Below are 17926 nucleotides of genomic sequence, written 5' to 3' on the forward strand. Positions count from 1 at the left end.
ACTCGCCCGAGTGCATCGTACGAAGTGCCTTCATAACACAGAAGTTACGAAGTCAATTCGTTCAACGGGGTACAGGTATGTGACAGCCCCGGGCTCTCGTACGTACTCTTCTGATCCCTTGGCTACAGAAATGGAACGGACACCTTCTGGCAACTTGAATTCCCTCCACGCACGCTGTGCCGTAAGGCATACTATTTGAATCATTCAGCTCTTTGGAGCGTAGCCATGATGCCTTCACCGCAGGACATCACCGTTTTCGTACATGGACACTATGGATGCGAAGTTGACGTTATCGGCCTTACTATGATATAGCACTGGTGGTCAGGGTTACGCCGGTCACCGTTACCGTCTGAGCCGGAAGCGTGGACAGAGCAACAGAGTATTGTGGGAGCACTTAATATACCTGCAGCAATTCATCTATAGGATAGAATCGTGCGCGCATTAGCCTTGCATGCGAGTCGCGGCTTGGTCGCGGCTTCGAAGTGGGGATGGGCGTCTGAGACGCGGCTTGCGGCTGCCCGAGTCTAGCCTCGTGACTGTTATGTACTGTTGTCCAACACTTTGGAATGGGTGGACTCTGCCACCTGCGTCCTTCACCTCGAGCTAAGTAGGGCACCGTTACCGCTGCACGTCTGCATCGACCAGCGGATCAAGAACGTTGCCTCTTTTCAAGTTCCACTGCGTGTATGCCAGGCGGCGAATCTGTGGTCGCCGCAGCAGCAAGCAGACTAGTCGCAAATATCCCTCGCCGCAAAGCACAGTGGCAGACATCCATCCCACCGCCTACAGGCATCGTACAGATATTGTCATACATCTTAGCCTCTACCGATAGGGCGTCCACAGACAATAGCGATAGCTTCCCGGGATCCGACAGGCAGAACGATACGTCCAAGACCTCCATCCCAGTCACCTCGACCCTCCGCCCGATCCTGCTGCGGAACTCGCAGCTTGCTCTTAAGTGGACGGCGGACGCGGAAACCAGACGCGGAAGAAACAGACGACTCACCTTTGCCTACTGGTCTTGTTCCCTTACGCTGCTGAAATCATCGCTTATGGCTGCTACGCTGAACCTGCAAGCCAAGTCTACGGTGAAGACCGTCACGGCCCCGCAATGGCCTTTGTACTCATGGAGGACGAAGTCTCCGAATGCACGCCTTGTCTACATACGGGACGTCGACGAGGCAAACATTGAAATCTCCAAGCTTCGCCCAGGCCCTCTTGGGCTCGATATGGAGTGGAAGCCATGTTTCTTTGCCGGCGAGAGGGAACACCCTGTCGCTCTCGTCCAGCTGGCGAATGATGAAGTGGTCTTGCTCATTCAAGTGAGCGCCATGAGTTGTGAGTTGTGTCACTCTAGGTAGTCGCGCGCTTATAGAGCGCCGTGTAACGTCTAGCGTTCCCGGAGAAGTTATCAGAGGTGTTGGGCAGCCCCCAGTATGTGAAGGCTGGTGTCGCTATCAAGGGTAAGTGACCGCTGTGCTCGGAAGATCTGTGTAAGTGACGGGCATACACCGTTGTAGGGGACTGCACAAAGCTATACAGAGACTTCTCGGTCATATGCCGCAACTGCGTAGATCTGTCTCTTCTTTCACGGACTGTGGACAATCCCCGCTGGAAGGGACCATACAAACAGAGCATCGGTCTAAACCGTCTCTGCGAGGCGTATGAAGAATTGTCCTTGCAGAAGGGGAAAATAACCCGGAGTAACTGGGAGCTTGTGCTGTCGGTGCCCCAACAGGAGTGTAAGTTGTCCATCATACCCCAACAGAGACGCCTGCTGATCAATGTATCCTCCAACAAGATGCCGCCAACGATAGTCACTCGGGCTACATACTGTACTGCAGGCTCGCGGCGATGGCGGCTGCTATGTTCCCCCCGCCGCTGATTCCTTGGTACACCTTCGACTTCATCGGGAGAGCATTGAATCCAGAGAGTGGAATGGAGTGGGTCATGGCGAACCCAAACTACGACCCCGGCCCACCCCCTCCGGTTCCAATACCTCCACAAGACTGGGATCCAGAGACCTCTCGCAGCAAGCGCCGAAACCGTCGTCGGGAGAACGACGACCTTCCGCATGCGTCCAACGTCTCCGTAGTGCACTCGCAGTCATCATCGTTCTCGGGAGGCAATTTCAGACACGGCTCTGGCATGCCACTGCCGAATCCAGTACTACCGCACGGTGGTCCATCTAGGCACGTGGCAGCATTAGGTTCGTTTGCGCGACACCCAGCGGATGTCCCTGCATTCGTGCCGCGCGGCTCTGCCAACTATCACACCTATCACAACCAAGGGCAGTACCCTAGGCAGCAAAGTCGTGGGTACCCCAATGTGCAGTATGCCCAGCACACTCGAGGACCACCCTCTGGGCATCATAATCATCATCCGAACGTCCGGGGCGACGAAGGAGAGATCGTCTTTGCGTCTTACGGTATGTCAATTGTACCGGACCCGGAGGATGAGCAGCGCGGTCAAGGACAACCAAACGCCCATCATGCACCAACCGCATCAGGCTCAGGCTCACAACACGCTCGTGCTCAAATGCCTCGACAGCACGGGCGTGGGCGTGGGCGCGGAGGTTCAAGGACCCCTGAACGCCGTGGGGACAGGGAAGGCGAACAGCAGCAGCGCGATAGGCAACCATGGGCACAGAGAGGGGGGGCGCCGCAGAGGACCGGCGTCGCGGACTGAGCTGATCTAGTTGTAGGAGGGAACATCTACGGACACACGTACTTAGCCTCATCTCTGTGTTCGGTTGTTGCACCCAGTCTGTACTATACTCGGAAGCATCGCATCACCATATGACACCACCCTCTGCTCTCTCGAAAAGGATGTCGGTTGTTGTTGGGTTGTTACAGGCAGATCACAGGTACTACTAGCATAGCCCATACACAACTCCACTCCGCGTTTCGCCGCTCCGTATATCCTGAGACCGTCGGACCGATGGGCGCATTGACCCAGATTGACCCGTTGCTTTCCAGCGTCTCGCCGAATGTCGATGTAACAGCCGTCGATCGAAACGCTGCGGGCTGCGCACTGGAGCGGTGCCGGCGTCAGCGCGTCAGCCAATGCCCCTGATTAGATGGAGGGGACAGGTACGGGCAGGGATCAAGCTGCGACACAGTGGACGAAGGCACCGATGGGGGAGGGCTTCCAGCCCTCGTCCCTCGAGAGCTTTCTCCATCCAGGCGGCAGCCGAGAGGCGGGGTCCGTATTGGTTTCAGGCGTCGCGTCGACGTCCTCAGTAGCGTCGTTCGTTCCGACGGCTGATGGGCCTGTGTGGAGAGATAGCAATTGAGAGAGGCGGCCGTGCATGAGCTGGATGTCAGCTTCTTGCCAGGTCTGCAAACGAAGAAGTCGGTCAGCCAGGGGAACTCAGGTATACACGAGAGACATACGCTAGACGAAGTTGGCGTTGGCAGGCTCAGCACGAGCGAGGATGCCGTTTCAAGTGCATGATGACCCTTACTCAATGCTCGTAGGAGCTCCTGGGCGCTGTCGATCACGTCGGATGAGCAACAAATCTGACCGAGAATTGTGTCGCTAACTCACATTTTTTCCCTCGTACCTGAGACAGTTCTCGTCGGTCCGAGGGCTGCGACCAGCTTCGAGACGACGTCCGCCCTGTTCAGGTCCGTATCACCGTCCTCGAAGTCGTCATCGATCTTACTGCCGTAGGTATCGACGAGCCATTTTGCCCAGCCGGCGACGCAGCGGTCGTACGACGCATCTCTCCTCTGTTTGTCCTCCTCTGCATCCAGCATGACCACGTCTGCATCGGTCGTCTGTGTTATTTGCTCCTCGCTAGTCAGATGCGATACGGCTTTGGTGACCAGGACTGCGGCGAGATTTGGGTGGAGTGACTGCAGATGGGCTAGAAGCGGCGTCCAGATGTTGAGAATGAATGGAGAAGGGTGGAGCGGCTCATTGGATAAAATCCGCTTCCTGAGAGAGTGACGGTTAGCATCCTGCAGCCATACAATGAATAAGGCAAGTCGCACTTCTTGGATAGCGGCACCAACGCCCCTTTTCCCAGCAAGGCGTCAGCAAACCGCTCCAGCGCCCAGCGTTCTCTGGCGTCGCCCTCGTCGCCCTCGTCACTATCGATGTCGTCCCAAGCAGTAGCTGCAACAGGCGCCGCGACCTTCGCTTCGGCGATCCACCGTTCCACTTCTCTGAGTATACGTGCTATATCATGTTTGTATTTTATAGCAAGACTCGCATCCCGCGCAGTAGCTTTCGCCAGGGCCTTGTACTGTTTGAGGAAAGGGGAGGGCGATCGGAGTGCCGGTCGCTGCAGCTGAGACGCAGAGGGCACAGACGGGTTGAGCGTGGGCAGGAAATAATTATGCAGAAGCCACGTCATTGCCTGTCGCGCTGCCTCTCTGAGAACATCAATGCTAGGCAAATCTTCGTGCGTAGCAGCGTGCCGGAGTTCGACGAGCCATGCGGGCAGTCCCAGCTGCGCTGCGATGCTGTTGATCGAGCGCGCGTATGCGCCTAGTTGCAACGGGTCGACGAGACCGTTCACGAGTCGGATGACCGCGGTGGCATAGCTCTGTCTGAGTGAAAGGTAAGACGAGGACCCTTGCCCTTGCAAAGCTGTCTCCTGTAGCATCGCCGTGAGTAGAGCATGGGTAGACTCTAGGGCGTGTGGGAGCGAGGTTATCGCTCTCCATGACGCTAGCTTTCAGAACATCAGGAACATATAGGCTGTATGTTACTTTAGCACGCACTCTGTTGACTGCGAGCACCTTCGCGTCGATGTCATTTTCGTCCGCGTATATCCACGAGCAAACTTGATCGAGCTCGCCGACGTGTGCCCACGGTACACGGCGCGGAAGTCTCATCCTGGTATATCACTGCCGTGTGGCGTCAGAAGTAGGTCAGTGTCCTCTAGATGGGCCTGAAGCACGCTTGTTTAGTCTAGAGGAGAAGATGGTGTTCTGCGTTCTACTTTAAAACGCGCTGGGCGCCTAACGCTGGTTTCTGATGGCCGAACAAAGCCGGTGGCAACTCTGATCAAGATCCATCCACCGCAACTTGAACTGGTCCGCAAGATCATGGCATGCACACAACGTCGAATCCCTCACACAAAGCCTATCGAATCAGTCTCTCGCGTCCCCAAGTAGAGCATGGATATCACATCTAGCGCGTTGCGCAGATGAAGGGCTGTTACGACATCGCCACGAACAGTACTAGGACCCTCGTTTTCCACTGAAGCAGAGATATGCGCGCATTGTAACAGCCACTACGCCGCGTGTGTCCGTGATTGAAGGGCATGTATTCAGTAGTGTTACGCTGTATAGATCCGCCGCCGCTCAAAATGATCGCCTGAGGGCGCGTCGTTGACCTCCGGTAATCCACGCCCGTTTGCAGTGGCAGTTTGACAGGCCCCGCGCTCGAGATGCGACGCTTGAGGAGGCTCGTGGAGCACATCGCAGTAGACATTAGCTATGAAGAAAGGTTCGTGCAGTATCTGTAGGACAGGAGCGGAGCATCGTCATGCCTCAAAGAGCCTGCAGCTGCCTCGGTAAGCATGAATGATTGTAAAGTACAGTCTTACTCACTCGGAGGCCTTGAACAACAACGTCGTCCAGTTGAGTGCAGTCGAGCGGCCAATAGGAACGACTTGGTGATAGGCGGGCACAGCAGCGCATCAGACGCCCTCGCGAACCGCTGCACTACATTCGGCGGAGACAACCTCAAGCGATGCAGCCGATATAAAACGAGAAGGAAATTTGGGTCAGATTGATCAGTCCCCCTCTCACATTCAACTTCATCCGGGAAGACCAGAGCCTTTATCTAATTTTTGTGTCCTTGAATTCTTCAAAGCCGTCTCTCCGTCTTCGCCCGTTCTCGCACGTAGTCATGACTATCCACTTGAACCCCCGCGGCGACATCGCTGTAGGGCAAATCGTTGCGTACCTTCCTGTGCTCGCCGTCGCAGGCTTTCTCGTTGCCAGGCATGGCATTTCCCGGAAGTCGGGGTGGATCTTCCTGGTCATTGTTTCCCTTGGTACGTCTGGTCAGACCAGGGGAAGATGATATCGCACTCACCTCATGGTGGGTCTTCAGTCCGCATCGTCGGAGGGGCTACGGAAGTCGCCTCCCAACAGAACCCATCCGACGTAACATTGGCCACCGTGTCTTCCACGCTCACTTCCGCTGGCGTGTCGCCTCTCCTGCTCGCAACCATTGGGTTTCTGACAACAGTGTCAGTTCTCTATTTTAATGTACAGTGAAAATCTTCATGCCCACCTCTACTTCTAGGTGCGAGAACACACTCAGCGAGGACGCCCTTATCGGAACGGGCCTCAGGCTCCTGTCGCTGCTCTATACGCTCGCCCTGGCCATCATCATCTTTGGAGGCGTCAAGATGGGCAATGCAAAATCGCAATCTGAACTGAACACCGGAACGACTCTTCGGCACGTTGGTGCTGTCGTCATGGCAGTACTCTTTGTTGCGATGTTCCTACTGCACCTGGTTTGCTGGAGCAACATTAGTAGGATCACGAAAGCCAGGAGGACGGTGAGGAAAAGGAGCTCTCTTTATGTATCATTATCTGAGACATGCAATCGTTAGCTGCTGGCGGGCATCAGCGCCGCGCTCCCCTTCCTCCTGGTACGAATCGCGTATACCGTGCTCTCCGCCTTCGCACCATACCCGCGTTCCTTCTCTGCCACAGGCCAGGTCATCACCACAACATCCGAATCGCCGCTTGCGAAATTCAACACGTCCACCGGCAGCTGGCAAATATATCTGCTCATGAGCGTCCTCACCGAGTACGCCACGGTCGTGATATACTCGATCGCAGGGACGCGGATCCGGATGGATGACGATCGACCGGATTATGTCAAGAGCGCGACGGTTGAGTATGACGACGAACGCTACAGGATGGGGAGGGAGCAATGGCCTGGGGCCAGGGGTCAGTGGGGACGATAGGCGAGTCGCCGCTATACTATCTCGCAACGCATGCCAGACTTTGTAACTTGTTCGAGCCCGTCGATGTGTGCCCACGCTACACGGACGGTATTCTCATTCTATTAATAAATTCGCCGTGAAGCTTCAGATGCGAGCGCGGTGCAGGACTCACTGCGCCGGGAGTGTTTTCCTGCGAGAATGAATGAGGCGTTCATATGTGCGCTGCGAGTCAGCCACCGCCAAACGGTGATCTGTTCGGGGGCGCATCGGTTGCATTGTGTCTCAGTCTGCAGTGTGTCTGATTGACAGGTCGTTGACAGGCCAAACTTGGGCGAAGCGCACTGCAAGGCTGGCAGTCGGCGGCAGGGCTTAGGGTCAGCCGTCCTGAACATCCTAACGTCGTGATTGACACTGACCTCGTAAGACAGATGAAGTGCAGGATCTGCATGACAAGGCGAGACTAGAGGGACCCTGCCAATTGGGCGAACATGGACTCCGAGTCGCCTTCTGTGCCGAGGCAAGATTTGTGCCATGGTACCAACAGCAGCAAATGAGAATATCATCGAGGACCAGCGCCGGCGAATGGGTGAATGCCGGCCAGACAGCGGCAGAGAGGCACAGCATTCCGCTGTCGCGAACGCCCTCGCTAAACGCCTTCTAGACAATGATACTACGGCGATTTAAAAGCGCAAGGGCTGATAGTATAAGATGAGGCGGAAGCCTGAGTCGACAGAGCCAGTTCCCCCTCCTATCTTCATCTTCATTCGGGTCCGGGCTCATCAGCCTTTATTCATTCTCGCGTCGCTTGTTTCTTCTAAGTTCACTTCTTTCCAACTTCTTTGTGTTCCTACCCGCAGCCATGACTATCCACTTGGACCCCCGTGGAGACATCGCTATAGCGGAGATTATTGTGTACTTACCTGTGCTCGTCGTGTCGGGGATTCTCGTAGCAAGACACGGCGTTGCCAGGAAAGCAGGGTGGATCTTCCTTCTTATTCTATCTCTTGGTGCGTGATGTCTGATGTCAGGCCATCGGAGGTCGGTACCATACTTACTCGATAGCGAATACTCAGTCCGCATCATTGGAGGCGCCACAGCAGTCGCAGCAGAACAGAACCCGTCGGACAAAACATTGGACATTGTGTCCGCCACGCTGACATCGGCAGGCGTATCACCGCTCCTCCTCGCGACTATCGGATTCCTCGGAACAGTGTCAGTACCACCCCTTCGTTCCCAATAGGATGGTTGCTTACCTGCCTCCATTGGCAGATGCTATCGTACACTCGGCGACGAGCCACTCATCTGGCGGGGCCTCAGGATCATGTCCCTCCTTTGCAGCGTCGCCCTGCTCCTCGCAATCGTTGGTGGCGTTAAGATGGGCAATGCAAAGACAATAGCAGATCTCAACAGTGCGAATACTCTCCGGCACGCCGGTGCTGCCATGTTCGCGGTACTATTCGTCCTCATCTTCCTGCTGCACATGTATTGCTGGGTCAGCAGGAGTAGGATCACGAAGGCAAGGAGGACGGTGAGTCGACAAGGCGCTGTCGTTATATGCCATCTGACTGAGAGGGCCGCGCATATCAGCTACTCGCGAGCATTAGTCTCGCTCTCCCCTTCCTCTTGATCCGGGTGGTGTACACAGTGTTGTCGTCAGCCGCACCATACACAACCTCTCTCTCCTCCGCCGGTGGGAGCTCCACGACGTCCAACTCGCCTCTGTCGAAGTTCAACTCGTCCACGGGCAGCTGGATCATCTACCTGTTGATGAGCGTCCTCGCCGAGTACGCTGCAGTTGTGGTATACTGTGTCGCGGGGACGCGGATCCGGCTACAAGACGATGTGCCGGATTATATCAACAGCGCGACCGCGGACTATGACGACGATCGTTATAAGTTTGCAAGGGCGCAGGGGCCTATGGGTGCGAACTGGGGGCGTTGAGACCTGCTGTATTTATTTGTTGTTATGTCATTACTTTCCGTTTCAAGATGACCGGCGATTAGACGACTTACAATACGGGACGACAAACATACCAAAAGATGGCCACGCGTCCAGACCGTAGTCACGGCGGATGGTGCACAAGTAGCATCCCGCATCCGCAGAGATGTGCGCGACGGAGTCCTACATGTGCCACGGGATCCACGCGTCAACGTAGATTACCCTTGCATCCATGCATATCGAAGGGGAACTTACTAGTAGACTGGTTGGGTGGGTGGGCTGATCTCGTTGATTAGTGCCGTGCCAACGACCGTCACATCCACGAGAATGCCCTAAATTCGATCATCACCTTGCATGCGGTGAAGGTGAAGCCTGAGGATTTGGCTTCAGAAAGTCTGCTCATCGGTGAGAGCATATGGCAGACGAATGGCTGCTCGGAAGAGTATCACCGGTAGTACAGTGCGAGACACTCGACGCCGCGAAGGAATTCAAGGCTCACTCCCCAGGAAAGCCGCACAAAGGACCGAGTCTGATACAGTGATAGTGTCAAGGAAAATGGAGAGTGCCTTGCACGCACCGATGCCTTGTCACGCATTCTCGGATACCATGACATTTGAGAGGAGAGAGCCTGACAAGATCAAGAGAATAAGTGAATGTCATCTCATTGCAAACGTGATACAGAGGCAGAGAGCTAGGAGCGAACAAAGGACGAAAAACAGAAGAGATGTCTGAGCCTCATAGTCAAGCACATCCCATCCCGTCCGAAGACGACTAGGATGCGCTCCGGCTTAATTGGGCCCCATATTGAGCTTTACTCTTCCCTCGTCATGTCCAGTACCCCAGGCCATTGCAGACGCGAGACGGAGAGTTGCTGAACGATGAACGAGCAGCGATAATGAGGGTTCGTGTTGAGGAAAGAGAAGGCGAAGTCGGGCGTTTATACGGGAGCGGAAAATGCCGACAGAGAGGCGCTCATGACCACAGCTCCCGCAAAGTCGTCCGGCTCTCCATTCAGACTTGCCCAAGACTTGCCAGAGAACCGTCGATACGTCCTCTTCGACGACCACAATATCATATATCGTACCATTGAACATACCTTCCTCCCTTGACACACGCGCGCGATGGGGAAACTAAACATTGCACACCACAAATCCTACCACCCTTACCGACGAGACAACATCGAACGGGTCCGACGCGATGAAGAGGATGCCCGTCTTCAGGACGCTGCCGAAGAGGGTAGAATGATGCTGGCAGTGTGTAAATTTCATCCACTTTATACACCTCTTGTGAACGATGATGCGATGTGATTCTACAGGACTCCGAGGCGCGGATAGACTTGCTCAGGCAGCGGGCAGGTTTGGCGAATCAGCACAAGAAGAGAAAGCCACAAGACGAGGAGGAAGGCGGAGAAGTGGAGAAAACTGAGGCTGGGCCGTCGAGCATCACCTCCGGAGGGCATATCAATCTGTTCGAGGATATTGAGCGGGTGAGTAAGTCGAAGGTTGCGCTGCCATTCCGAAGCTCATTACTTTGCACCCACAACAGCAAATGATACCAGTCTACGGACGATCCACCAATAAGGCTGCGCCAGAGACAGAAAAGGGGATACCACTAGCACCTTCTGAGAAAGACCTCAAGCCATGGTACTCCGATCGTCATGATGGCAAGGGCAAAGATCGAGATGAAGCGCGAGAGTATGTCAACTCTGTTACAGTTTCTCGCGCGTGTTCATTGAGCACTTCAACAGAACTCGGGAGCTCGCGCGCAAGTCCGTGAACGACCCTCTGACGTCCATCAACCACAAGCTTTCTGCGCGCTCATCAGGCACACCTACGAACCCCTCCTCTCGCTCCCGTCCGTCGCATCCCGACAGACCACCTCCAACCTCGTCTTCTGAACCCCGCAGTGCAGAAGCAGCGCGTCTCAACCGCGAGTCTGCCGAGAGGCAAAGAGCCCTCGAACTGATCCGGCGGAAGAAACGCGAGATGGCTGGCAGCGAGACGCCGAGCACCGTGCATGGTGGGGCAGGCGAAGGTTACCGTGATGTGTTCAACAGAAGAGAAGTCGAAGAGGCACGAAGGTTTCGGGAGCGGAGGTGGGATGAGAGGGACAGGAGAGATAGGAGAGACGACTATCGTGCGCGGTGGTAGCTGTCACTAGTACTGAGTAGGACTGACTGACTTCTGCTGGTTTGTGCGTGTATAGTTGTGTGTACAACAGGCTTCGGACGTGCTCTTCGTATGTCGAAATGCGGTTGCTCATCGGAGTCGATAACAGAGGTCGCATAACCCCCGATAACAAAGTTCGATGAAGGGACATTAGATTGGTGACACTCATTGCTGACATCATGCCTCACGGACTTCCGACGAGCATGGCGGCCATATATATCCCCATGCAATCCTGTCTCTATCCGTCTTTCCCATCCCGATGTCCCCCTCACCGTTCGACACCCTCCCCCCTGAGATTATCGAGCGCATACTACTCTTCTGCGATGTGTACGACGTCGCGGTAAGTCGCGATTTCGAGGTATCCTGGACTCGATTGCTAACGCCCAGCGGCCCCTTCAGATCATCGCACAGACAGGCCGCAGGGCCCGCAGCATTATATACCAGTCGGAGGACCAGTACTTCTGGCGCGAGCTGTTCCTGAGCAAGCCCTTCGACGATCTCCGCAAGGCGCTCCCGCCACTCACCGCCCAGAAGCCGAGCGTGCAGCCCGACTGGAAGACGGAGCTGCAGCGCAGGGTCTCCGCAGAGTCGGCCGTGATGGGCGCAGCCACTGGGCCGCGCTTGGAACGCGCACTCGCGACGCTCGTGAGCGTCGTGGAGACCGCCCTTCCCTTCAGCGATGGCCCGGAGATGGAGGAGTCGGAGAACCTGCGGTGGCTCGAGGGTCTCCTGCGCTTCTCCACGATCGACGAGGAATCCCTGCCCAAACACGAACAGCAGCATCTCGGCCGACTCATGACATACCTCGCGCTCACCTACGAGTCGAGCCCCGACGGCGACAGCCCGAAGAAGCTGCTTCACGAGAAGCTGCTCAACGAGAAGCGGCGCATGAGCCGGTGCTATGTATACGACCTGCGCCGGTACAAGGAGGACACGCTCTGGGGCCCGTTCTCGCGCGGCGAGAAGGGCGAGCTGCGCGCGAACTGGGTGCACGTGCAACACATTGTGAACGTCGTGGCGATGAAGCTGCGTGAGCTGCCGCCGCTCGCACTGCAGTTGTATAGCAAGCCCCGCGCGGGCCTCAGCGCGACCCAAGCCTACAGTGCGCCTTTCGCGCACGATCGCAAGCCGCATGACTGGGCCGGCGTCGCTGGGACGTGGCGGCGCTTCGTATGCTTCATGGACTATCGGTGCGTGGTGAAGTACTGTTCTCGGCGCATCCAGGGACTCACGAGTCGACAGGGATCTATTCGGTACGTATCCATACGTGCTATATCCGCGTGCCTAATCGTGTCTGCTCGGTCCAGCCTTCAACGTAAGTCTCCGCGTCCATTCCTCCGTCCCCGCTCACCCGCCGCAGTTCTCCGTCTCAGGCACGGGTCCGCGCGACCGCGACTTCTTCGACGACGACTACCAGGAGGCGATCCGCCCCGTCGAGCTGCACCTCGACGTGCTCGATCCCACGCCCGAGCAGTCCACGGAGTCCGCGGAGTCGCCTCCCCCGCACCCCGTACGGTATCCGCCCATCTTCTTCAAGGGCCTCTCGCGCGGCGCACACAGCGCTGACGCGGCCGTCGAGGGTTCCGTGCGCGTGCTCGCCGACGGCAGTATCCGATGGAGTTTCGTGAGTCGGAATGGGCCTGTCGCGGTTCGTGTTCCGTTTCCTTCATGCTGATGCCTCGGGAAAGGTCACGAAATATGATGGGCTTACGCAGTGGAGGTACGTCTTTCTGCCCGTCTCCCCGATGGAAGTGCGGCGGCTCATCGACATCGGGCCTCGCAGTGCGGAAGGCCTTCAGATCGGGAACATATGCAGCGCCGCCGGCGTCGGCGGCATCTGGACGGGTGCGTTCCATGAAGACGGTGAGTATGCGCGGTCTCACCCCCTGCCATGCCAGTCTCACGCCATTTTGACATAGCGGATCCGGCCGGTGCGTAGCTCGTCTTCTGCGGTCCGCAGATAGTAGTGGACTGACTTCGCGACGGTCTAGGTCCGTTCTGGATGTGGAAGGTGCCGGCAGCTCTCACCGAGGGCCTTCAGTTCTGACAAACATAGTAGGTGCACCGTCCATTCTGGCAATGAAACGCATTGAATGTAGGCGCGAAGGACGGGGTGGGTTTGAGCCCAGCCCCTTCCGTGGAGACTCAGGGTGCGAACATCTCTCGTGGATCAGCAAGGAACGATTATGGTTCGTGGGCTGTTGTACATCATTTGTAGTCATAAATGCTTCCATCCTATCCGTTGTCCTCTCTTTTCTCGATCTCAGTGCACGTGCGTGCCGCTGGCCTTACCGAAGAAAGCCACGAGCCTGGCGTACAAGTCCTGGAAGCTGAAGAAGGGATGTCAGTATGTGACGGCGTTCAGCAGGGTCGAGTACTTACTCCTTTTGCTGCTTTGGATCAGTCAAATCGGCCCGAGCGGCGGCAAATCCATGGAAGCTAGATATTCACGGTTAGCTCTCAACCATCTCCATGTACATCTTCCTGACTCACGAGTCGTAAAACTTATCGTCGTTCTTGTCAGCGAATGGCTTCTTGGAGATAATTTCCACGATCTTCTTGTACTGCGTCACGCGATGAAGATTAGAATGAGCGACATTCACTGTTTGGCATACTTGGGGCCTTACCTCATCCTGAGGCTCATCCTGGCTTGGGTAGAGGCCAAGGGGGACCTTGAGCTCGGTGACATCGGCTGACGAGAGCATACTGCATGCAAGAAGATTCAGCTAGAGCTCCGTGATCTGAGCAAGTGTCGCACTCACGCAGGGTGCGTAGCAGTCACAGCATCCAGAGTCGTTGACGGTGCCGAACCAGCCAAAATCGTGACCTTGCCACCTACACGTCACCATCAGCTCGCCGTCACCACCTGACGATACGCACTGCGCCGCTCACCCCAGCAGAAGCCGAACGCGCCCACGAATGTTGCCCCGTCCTGCTTGAGTGTCTCGCCGACCTTGAGCAGCTTCGCGACGTTGTTCGGCGGGTTCGCCGGGCCGCCGAAGAACTGCTGGAGCTTCGCCTTCTCCTCGTCCGTCTGCGGCGGGAACTGGTCGACGGGCCACGCGTCCGCGGGCTCGAAGAAGTCGGGCATGATGACGTGCGCGTTCAGCTTGTCGGCGAGGATGTCGGCGCCTTGCTGCGTCTGCGGCTTGAAGCTGTGATGGTTGGTGAAGTTAGACGTTTGTAGTGTAGAGTAAGGGAGAGCGCACCCGAAGATGTCGTAGACGCAGATGAGCGCGAGGTTACCGCTGGCCGGCTGGCCGGTGACATAGACCTATAGATGTGTTCTGAGTCTTTGTTCCGTCTATGCATGTCGAAGACGAGATGTGTGGAGTATATGCATAGCGGTCGTGCGAGAGACAGACTGCATGCATACAGCTGCTGAGTTCACCTCGACCGTCGGGACAACATCGACGTAGCCAGTTCCCCTCCGTCGACGCGACGCACATTAAGAAGAATCTACAAGTCCGAATATGTCGAGTAACACGAAAATGAGGGAAATGGGCAGAGACAGGTCGCCGGGTGCTCAAAGCTGTCTACACGCACCTTGTTGAATCCGGCGTAGGACTTGAACGAGCCCTTGGGCGTGTAGTCGGACTTGACGGGCGGGATGCTGCAGCAGGCAGCGCTGTCGTTGTGGACGACGGTGGACATTCTCGCGGGGGCTAGGCTGTAGGAGGGGGCGAGATGGTGGGCGATAGCACGGAGGCGGGCGAACATGGCGGACGCTAGCCAGGCGGCTTTGAGCGTTGACGCTGCCCAGATACTATCACGATGACGTCGTGGGCTACATCCTGGACACCATGCGGGCCAGCCAGGCGCGTGCACATCGCTCCCATCCAGGAAGGCGACTGTTTCTCGAGCTCGCAGGGCTCTACTCGAGTCTTGAGACCTTCATGGGGCTCTTCAGGTTGAGGGTCCTCGAGTGTATAAGCACAGAGCACGTACACCGAATAACATGGCTCGTAGCCACTGCTGTCGCGGGATTGATCGACTTCTATGCATCAAATTCAAGAACCATCTATCCAAAATCGATAACGCGAATTACAGGGTATCGGCAACTGCTGCGACCCATAGACTACGATACAAGAGACTCGGAGCTATATGCGTGTGTAGATGAGTTGTGATACAGTACTGTTGTACTTACTTTTACAAGCAGCTAGACTTCAACGTGTCGTGGAGACCAAGGGTCCTGCAAGTAGGTCCAGCATCCGACACTCGTGCAGCTCTTCTTCGTGAGATTCGTCACGACACCATCGACGCTTCCTGTCATTCGTGCTTCTCCGCCTCCCCATGTTCCTTCTCGTTGATCGACGCAAGTTCTGGGGCCCTTCCTCGACTCCGACTCCTGTTGCCGTCGCGCGGTGCGAGTTCTGTCCCCCCATGGCGGTCGCCCGCGGTGAAGTGGGCCCGTCCCTCGTCAGAGCTCGTCCGGCCCCAGCGCAGGCCCCTCTCCGCACTTCGCTCCCGCGACGTCGACGGCGTATGGCTCCTCCCGCCGTCCTTGGGCCCCTCCGCGGACAGGTCCGGGCGCCCATGCCGGTCGCCCGCAGCGAATGGCGTGCGTGAGTCCGTCTCGGACACCTTCGTGTCGGAGGCCTTCCGGTCGCCCGACGGCGTCCAGTCCGAGTAGTGCCGGCGCACCTCAATGTAATCCGTCGCGAACTCCCCAATCTGCAATTCGAGGTCGCGTGAGTAGGGTTTGTATGGAGGGGCTGCCGTAAGGAAGGTCAGAAGGCAAGCGCACCTGGGCGTCATCCATACCGATCGCCTCCATCTCTGGGGGCGTGCGCAGGGCGAGACCAGGGATAAGATCGATGACCTTGGCGATGAGGGCGGTCACGACGAAAGAGTAGCCGCATGTTGCGAAGATGTAGGCCACCTGGATGTAGAGCTGCTTCCAGTTGCCCTCGATCCATCCGCCTGGAACAGAGGTGTTGACGCCGTCGAGGGCGATGAGCTCGCTGTCGGCGAAGAGAGCATTGAAAACGAGGCCGATGACACCGCCAATGGCATGCTCAGCGTAGAGATCTATAATTGCTGGTGTTAGCCCAAAGTCGTGTGAGTAAGAGGGGACACATACCAAGAGCATCATCGATACGGAGGAGAAACTTGACTGCCAAGTCGATTCAGTACGATGCGAACGACTGATAGAACCAAGAGCGTACTCTTCGTAGCATAGTTGGCCACAGCGCCGACAACAATACCCATGACGACCGCAGCCCACTGTGGGATGTACCCCGAGGCCGGAGTAGCCGCAACCAGTCCCGCGATTGTCCCGGAGCAGAACCCGACCATTGTATACTTGCGCTCGAGGCGAAAATCCAGAGCGCACCACACGATGCCCGCCATCGCCGCCGCGAGCATCGAGTTCCAAATCGCCAGGATAGCGCGGAGGTTCGCGCCGAACGCGCTGCCGCCGTTGAAGCCCAGCCAGCCGAACCAGAGCATCGCCGTGCCGAGGTAGACGAACGAGACGTTGTGGGGTCGGAAGTTGAGCAGCTCGCGTTCGCTGCGCCGGCCGAGCACCCACGCGTAGGCGAGCCCTGAGACACCACTACCAATCTCGACGGGCCCTCCACCTGCGTAGCGTAAGATCCGGTGGACATGAGAGCCGGTGAGGTAGACGGTACGGAGATAGACGTACCGGCGTAGTCGAGGACACCCCAGGTGTATCCCCAGCCATTCGGATTCCACGCCCAGCAGGCGAGTGGGCAGTATACGAGAGTCATCCAGACGAACGTGAAGATCATCGCGGGCATCACACGACCACGGTCGACGAGCGCACCCATGAGAATGCCTACCGTGACGCACGCGAATTCCATCTGGTAGAAGCTGTACAGCAGCTCTGGAATGAGCGGCGAGCCGGGGCTCGGGTCGCTCAAGACCTTCCGGAGGGCGAAGCTCCGCAGGTTGCCGATGAACCCGTTCGTCGCGGTGGGGGAGAACGCTAGCGAGTAGCCCCAGAACCACCACTGGAAGATGACCACAGCGTTGCTCGCTGCTACTGCCCATACCAGAGTCAAGGCACTCTTTCGCCTAGCCAAACCCGAATACAGGAAGGCTGAATCAGAAGAGTCGAATCAGTGTTCTGACTGACGGCCTATGTGGCTTCACGTACCCAAACCTGGTACCATCAAAAATACCAGGATACCAGCTACTGCTATGAACGCTATGTCCCCGCCATCGAACCTAAAATTTGGCGGTCAAGATCGGTTGTCTTCGAGGGGAGGTGCGCGGGCGGGATGGCTTCACCGCGTACTACTTACGAGCTGGAGGCACCTATGAAGGCACATGAGCACGACAAACTCACGATGAGAAGCCGGGCAACTCACGTCCAAAGAGATCGCCTCGCCGCAAATGGGACGCGAGGCCGCCCTGCACGTTCTCAGGGACAGCAGCGTCAACTACGGCGGGCATGTCGTTATGGCTGATAAGAAAAGAGCTCGCGGTCGCGCGCGGGCGAGACATATATATAAAGGGATCCAGACGGGCAAATACGTCAGGCTACCGCGGCTGGCAGAACCTGCGGAGACCGTCCCACGGGCGGTTCCAAACATCGCCGGGCTCCAACTCTCCAATCGTCGCCCGTGTCTTCGAAATCCGGGCGTTTGCTGCTCGAGCCAGGCTCAGGATTTTCCTGGTGCCCGCTCGTCCCGGCTTCCGCCCCAGCCTCAGGAGGCCGGTCCAATAGCTTAGGCGGTCCGAGTCAGTCCGTCCACAGGTGAACTAGTTAACTGAGAGCATCCCAACGCGCGTTTCTTGTCGTTCTGGGACATGGATGCCTTATCACGAGAGCCAGCGTCACACGAGTGCGGTGAGAGACGGTGAGAACTTGAAGAACCAGGGAAGGGAACGAAGAGTCCTGGCTCCTTCGTGATACACTCAAGTTCTACCA

At 56.8% G+C, this 17926-nt stretch overlaps 8 protein-coding genes across 8 annotated transcripts; 5 read left to right on the forward strand and 3 right to left on the reverse strand.

Annotated features, from left to right (window-relative positions):
- Positions 1–522: 522 nt before the first annotated feature.
- Positions 523–2869, forward strand: C8Q71DRAFT_46832 (uncharacterized protein). Its single transcript, XM_047918734.1, has 4 exons — positions 523–1338; positions 1395–1463; positions 1521–1742; positions 1802–2869. The coding sequence occupies exons 1-4, from the start codon at positions 687–689 to the stop codon at positions 2686–2688; spliced, it is 1830 nt and encodes a 609-aa protein (XP_047778771.1). The 5' UTR covers positions 523–686; the 3' UTR covers positions 2689–2869.
- Positions 2870–3105: 236 nt separating this feature from the next.
- On the reverse strand, positions 3106–4847 carry C8Q71DRAFT_796776 (Las1-domain-containing protein; the record flags this gene model as incomplete). Its single annotated transcript, XM_047925700.1, has 5 exons — positions 3106–3339; positions 3396–3492; positions 3550–3942; positions 3999–4684; positions 4734–4847. 5 exons carry the CDS (start codon positions 4845–4847, stop codon positions 3106–3108), a joined length of 1524 nt encoding a protein of 507 aa, XP_047778772.1.
- A 1021-nt stretch (positions 4848–5868) lies between these two features.
- On the forward strand, positions 5869–6943 carry C8Q71DRAFT_857768 (uncharacterized protein; the record flags this gene model as incomplete). Its single annotated transcript, XM_047927438.1, has 4 exons — positions 5869–6016; positions 6076–6214; positions 6271–6529; positions 6584–6943. The coding sequence occupies 4 exons, from the start codon at positions 5869–5871 to the stop codon at positions 6941–6943; spliced, it is 906 nt and encodes a 301-aa protein (XP_047778773.1).
- A 702-nt stretch (positions 6944–7645) lies between these two features.
- C8Q71DRAFT_758388 (uncharacterized protein) lies at positions 7646–8941 on the forward strand. The gene is made up of 4 exons (XM_047923736.1): positions 7646–7929; positions 7996–8134; positions 8192–8450; positions 8510–8941. The coding sequence occupies exons 1-4, from the start codon at positions 7782–7784 to the stop codon at positions 8861–8863; spliced, it is 900 nt and encodes a 299-aa protein (XP_047778774.1). The 5' UTR covers positions 7646–7781; the 3' UTR covers positions 8864–8941.
- Positions 8942–9981: 1040 nt separating this feature from the next.
- Positions 9982–11149, forward strand: C8Q71DRAFT_867038 (uncharacterized protein; the record flags this gene model as incomplete). Its single annotated transcript, XM_047928289.1, has 4 exons — positions 9982–10113; positions 10176–10346; positions 10406–10554; positions 10608–11149. The coding sequence occupies 4 exons, from the start codon at positions 9982–9984 to the stop codon at positions 11008–11010; spliced, it is 855 nt and encodes a 284-aa protein (XP_047778775.1). The 3' UTR covers positions 11011–11149.
- On the forward strand, positions 11118–13362 carry C8Q71DRAFT_47007 (uncharacterized protein). The gene is made up of 10 exons (XM_047918751.1): positions 11118–11368; positions 11428–12218; positions 12271–12281; positions 12336–12343; positions 12389–12652; positions 12717–12748; positions 12812–12891; positions 12948–12959; positions 13020–13039; positions 13088–13362. The coding sequence occupies exons 1-10, from the start codon at positions 11288–11290 to the stop codon at positions 13109–13111; spliced, it is 1323 nt and encodes a 440-aa protein (XP_047778776.1). The 5' UTR covers positions 11118–11287; the 3' UTR covers positions 13112–13362.
- C8Q71DRAFT_758440 (uncharacterized protein) lies at positions 12810–14986 on the reverse strand. The gene is made up of 10 exons (XM_047923737.1): positions 14575–14986; positions 14238–14302; positions 13921–14183; positions 13791–13863; positions 13656–13734; positions 13522–13592; positions 13411–13467; positions 13022–13358; positions 12948–12961; positions 12810–12891 (listed from the first exon to the last, which is right to left on the reverse strand). The coding sequence occupies exons 1-8, from the start codon at positions 14746–14748 to the stop codon at positions 13292–13294; spliced, it is 849 nt and encodes a 282-aa protein (XP_047778777.1). The 5' UTR covers positions 14749–14986; the 3' UTR covers positions 12810–12891; positions 12948–12961; positions 13022–13291.
- A 24-nt stretch (positions 14987–15010) lies between these two features.
- Positions 15011–17925, reverse strand: C8Q71DRAFT_758452 (ammonium transporter). Its single transcript, XM_047923738.1, has 8 exons — positions 17364–17925; positions 17298–17310; positions 17150–17220; positions 16676–17092; positions 16197–16610; positions 16112–16144; positions 15776–16059; positions 15011–15702 (listed from the first exon to the last, which is right to left on the reverse strand). The coding sequence occupies exons 1-8, from the start codon at positions 17497–17499 to the stop codon at positions 15298–15300; spliced, it is 1773 nt and encodes a 590-aa protein (XP_047778778.1). The 5' UTR covers positions 17500–17925; the 3' UTR covers positions 15011–15297.
- Between the last annotated feature and the right edge of the window lies 1 nt (position 17926).

This window comes from Rhodofomes roseus (genome assembly GCF_022264815.1).
Source record: "Rhodofomes roseus strain CIRM-BRFM 1785 chromosome Unknown C8Q71scaffold_10, whole genome shotgun sequence".
Taxonomy (NCBI): Eukaryota; Fungi; Basidiomycota; class Agaricomycetes; order Polyporales; family Fomitopsidaceae; genus Rhodofomes; species Rhodofomes roseus.

Bases quoted from the DNA above. Each gene is read 5' to 3' on its own strand.
- C8Q71DRAFT_758452 (XM_047923738.1), bottom strand. From the start codon at position 17,499: ATGTCTCGCCCGCGCGCGACCGCGAGCTCTTTTCTTATCAGCCATAAC. The intron at 16,611-16,675 runs GTACGTCTATCT...TACGCTACGCAG, and splicing joins GGGTGTCCTCGACTACGCCG to GTGGAGGGCCCGTCGAGATT. The intron at 16,060-16,111 runs GTATGTGTCCCC...CAGCAATTATAG, and splicing joins CCGTATCGATGATGCTCTTG to ATCTCTACGCTGAGCATGCC.
- C8Q71DRAFT_758440 (XM_047923737.1), bottom strand. From the start codon at position 14,748: ATGTTCGCCCGCCTCCGTGCTATCGCCCACCATCTCGCCCCCTCCTAC. The intron at 13,593-13,655 runs GTAAGGCCCCAA...CGCGTGACGCAG, and splicing joins AGGATGAGCCTCAGGATGAG to TACAAGAAGATCGTGGAAAT. The intron at 13,359-13,410 runs GTAAGTACTCGA...TCCCTTCTTCAG, and splicing joins GATCCAAAGCAGCAAAAGGA to CTTCCAGGACTTGTACGCCA.
- C8Q71DRAFT_758388 (XM_047923736.1), top strand. From the start codon at position 7,782: ATGACTATCCACTTGGACCCCCGTGGAGACATCGCTATAGCGGAGATT. The intron at 8,135-8,191 runs GTCAGTACCACC...CTCCATTGGCAG, and splicing joins ATCGGATTCCTCGGAACAGT to ATGCTATCGTACACTCGGCG. The intron at 8,451-8,509 runs GTGAGTCGACAA...CGCGCATATCAG, and splicing joins TCACGAAGGCAAGGAGGACG to CTACTCGCGAGCATTAGTCT.
- C8Q71DRAFT_46832 (XM_047918734.1), top strand. From the start codon at position 687: ATGCCAGGCGGCGAATCTGTGGTCGCCGCAGCAGCAAGCAGACTAGTC. The intron at 1,339-1,394 runs GTGAGTTGTGTC...TGTAACGTCTAG, and splicing joins TCAAGTGAGCGCCATGAGTT to CGTTCCCGGAGAAGTTATCA. The intron at 1,743-1,801 runs GTAAGTTGTCCA...TCCTCCAACAAG, and splicing joins GTCGGTGCCCCAACAGGAGT to ATGCCGCCAACGATAGTCAC.
- C8Q71DRAFT_47007 (XM_047918751.1), top strand. From the start codon at position 11,288: ATGTCCCCCTCACCGTTCGACACCCTCCCCCCTGAGATTATCGAGCGC. The intron at 12,653-12,716 runs GTGAGTCGGAAT...GCCTCGGGAAAG, and splicing joins GCAGTATCCGATGGAGTTTC to GTCACGAAATATGATGGGCT. The intron at 12,749-12,811 runs GTACGTCTTTCT...CGGGCCTCGCAG, and splicing joins GATGGGCTTACGCAGTGGAG to TGCGGAAGGCCTTCAGATCG.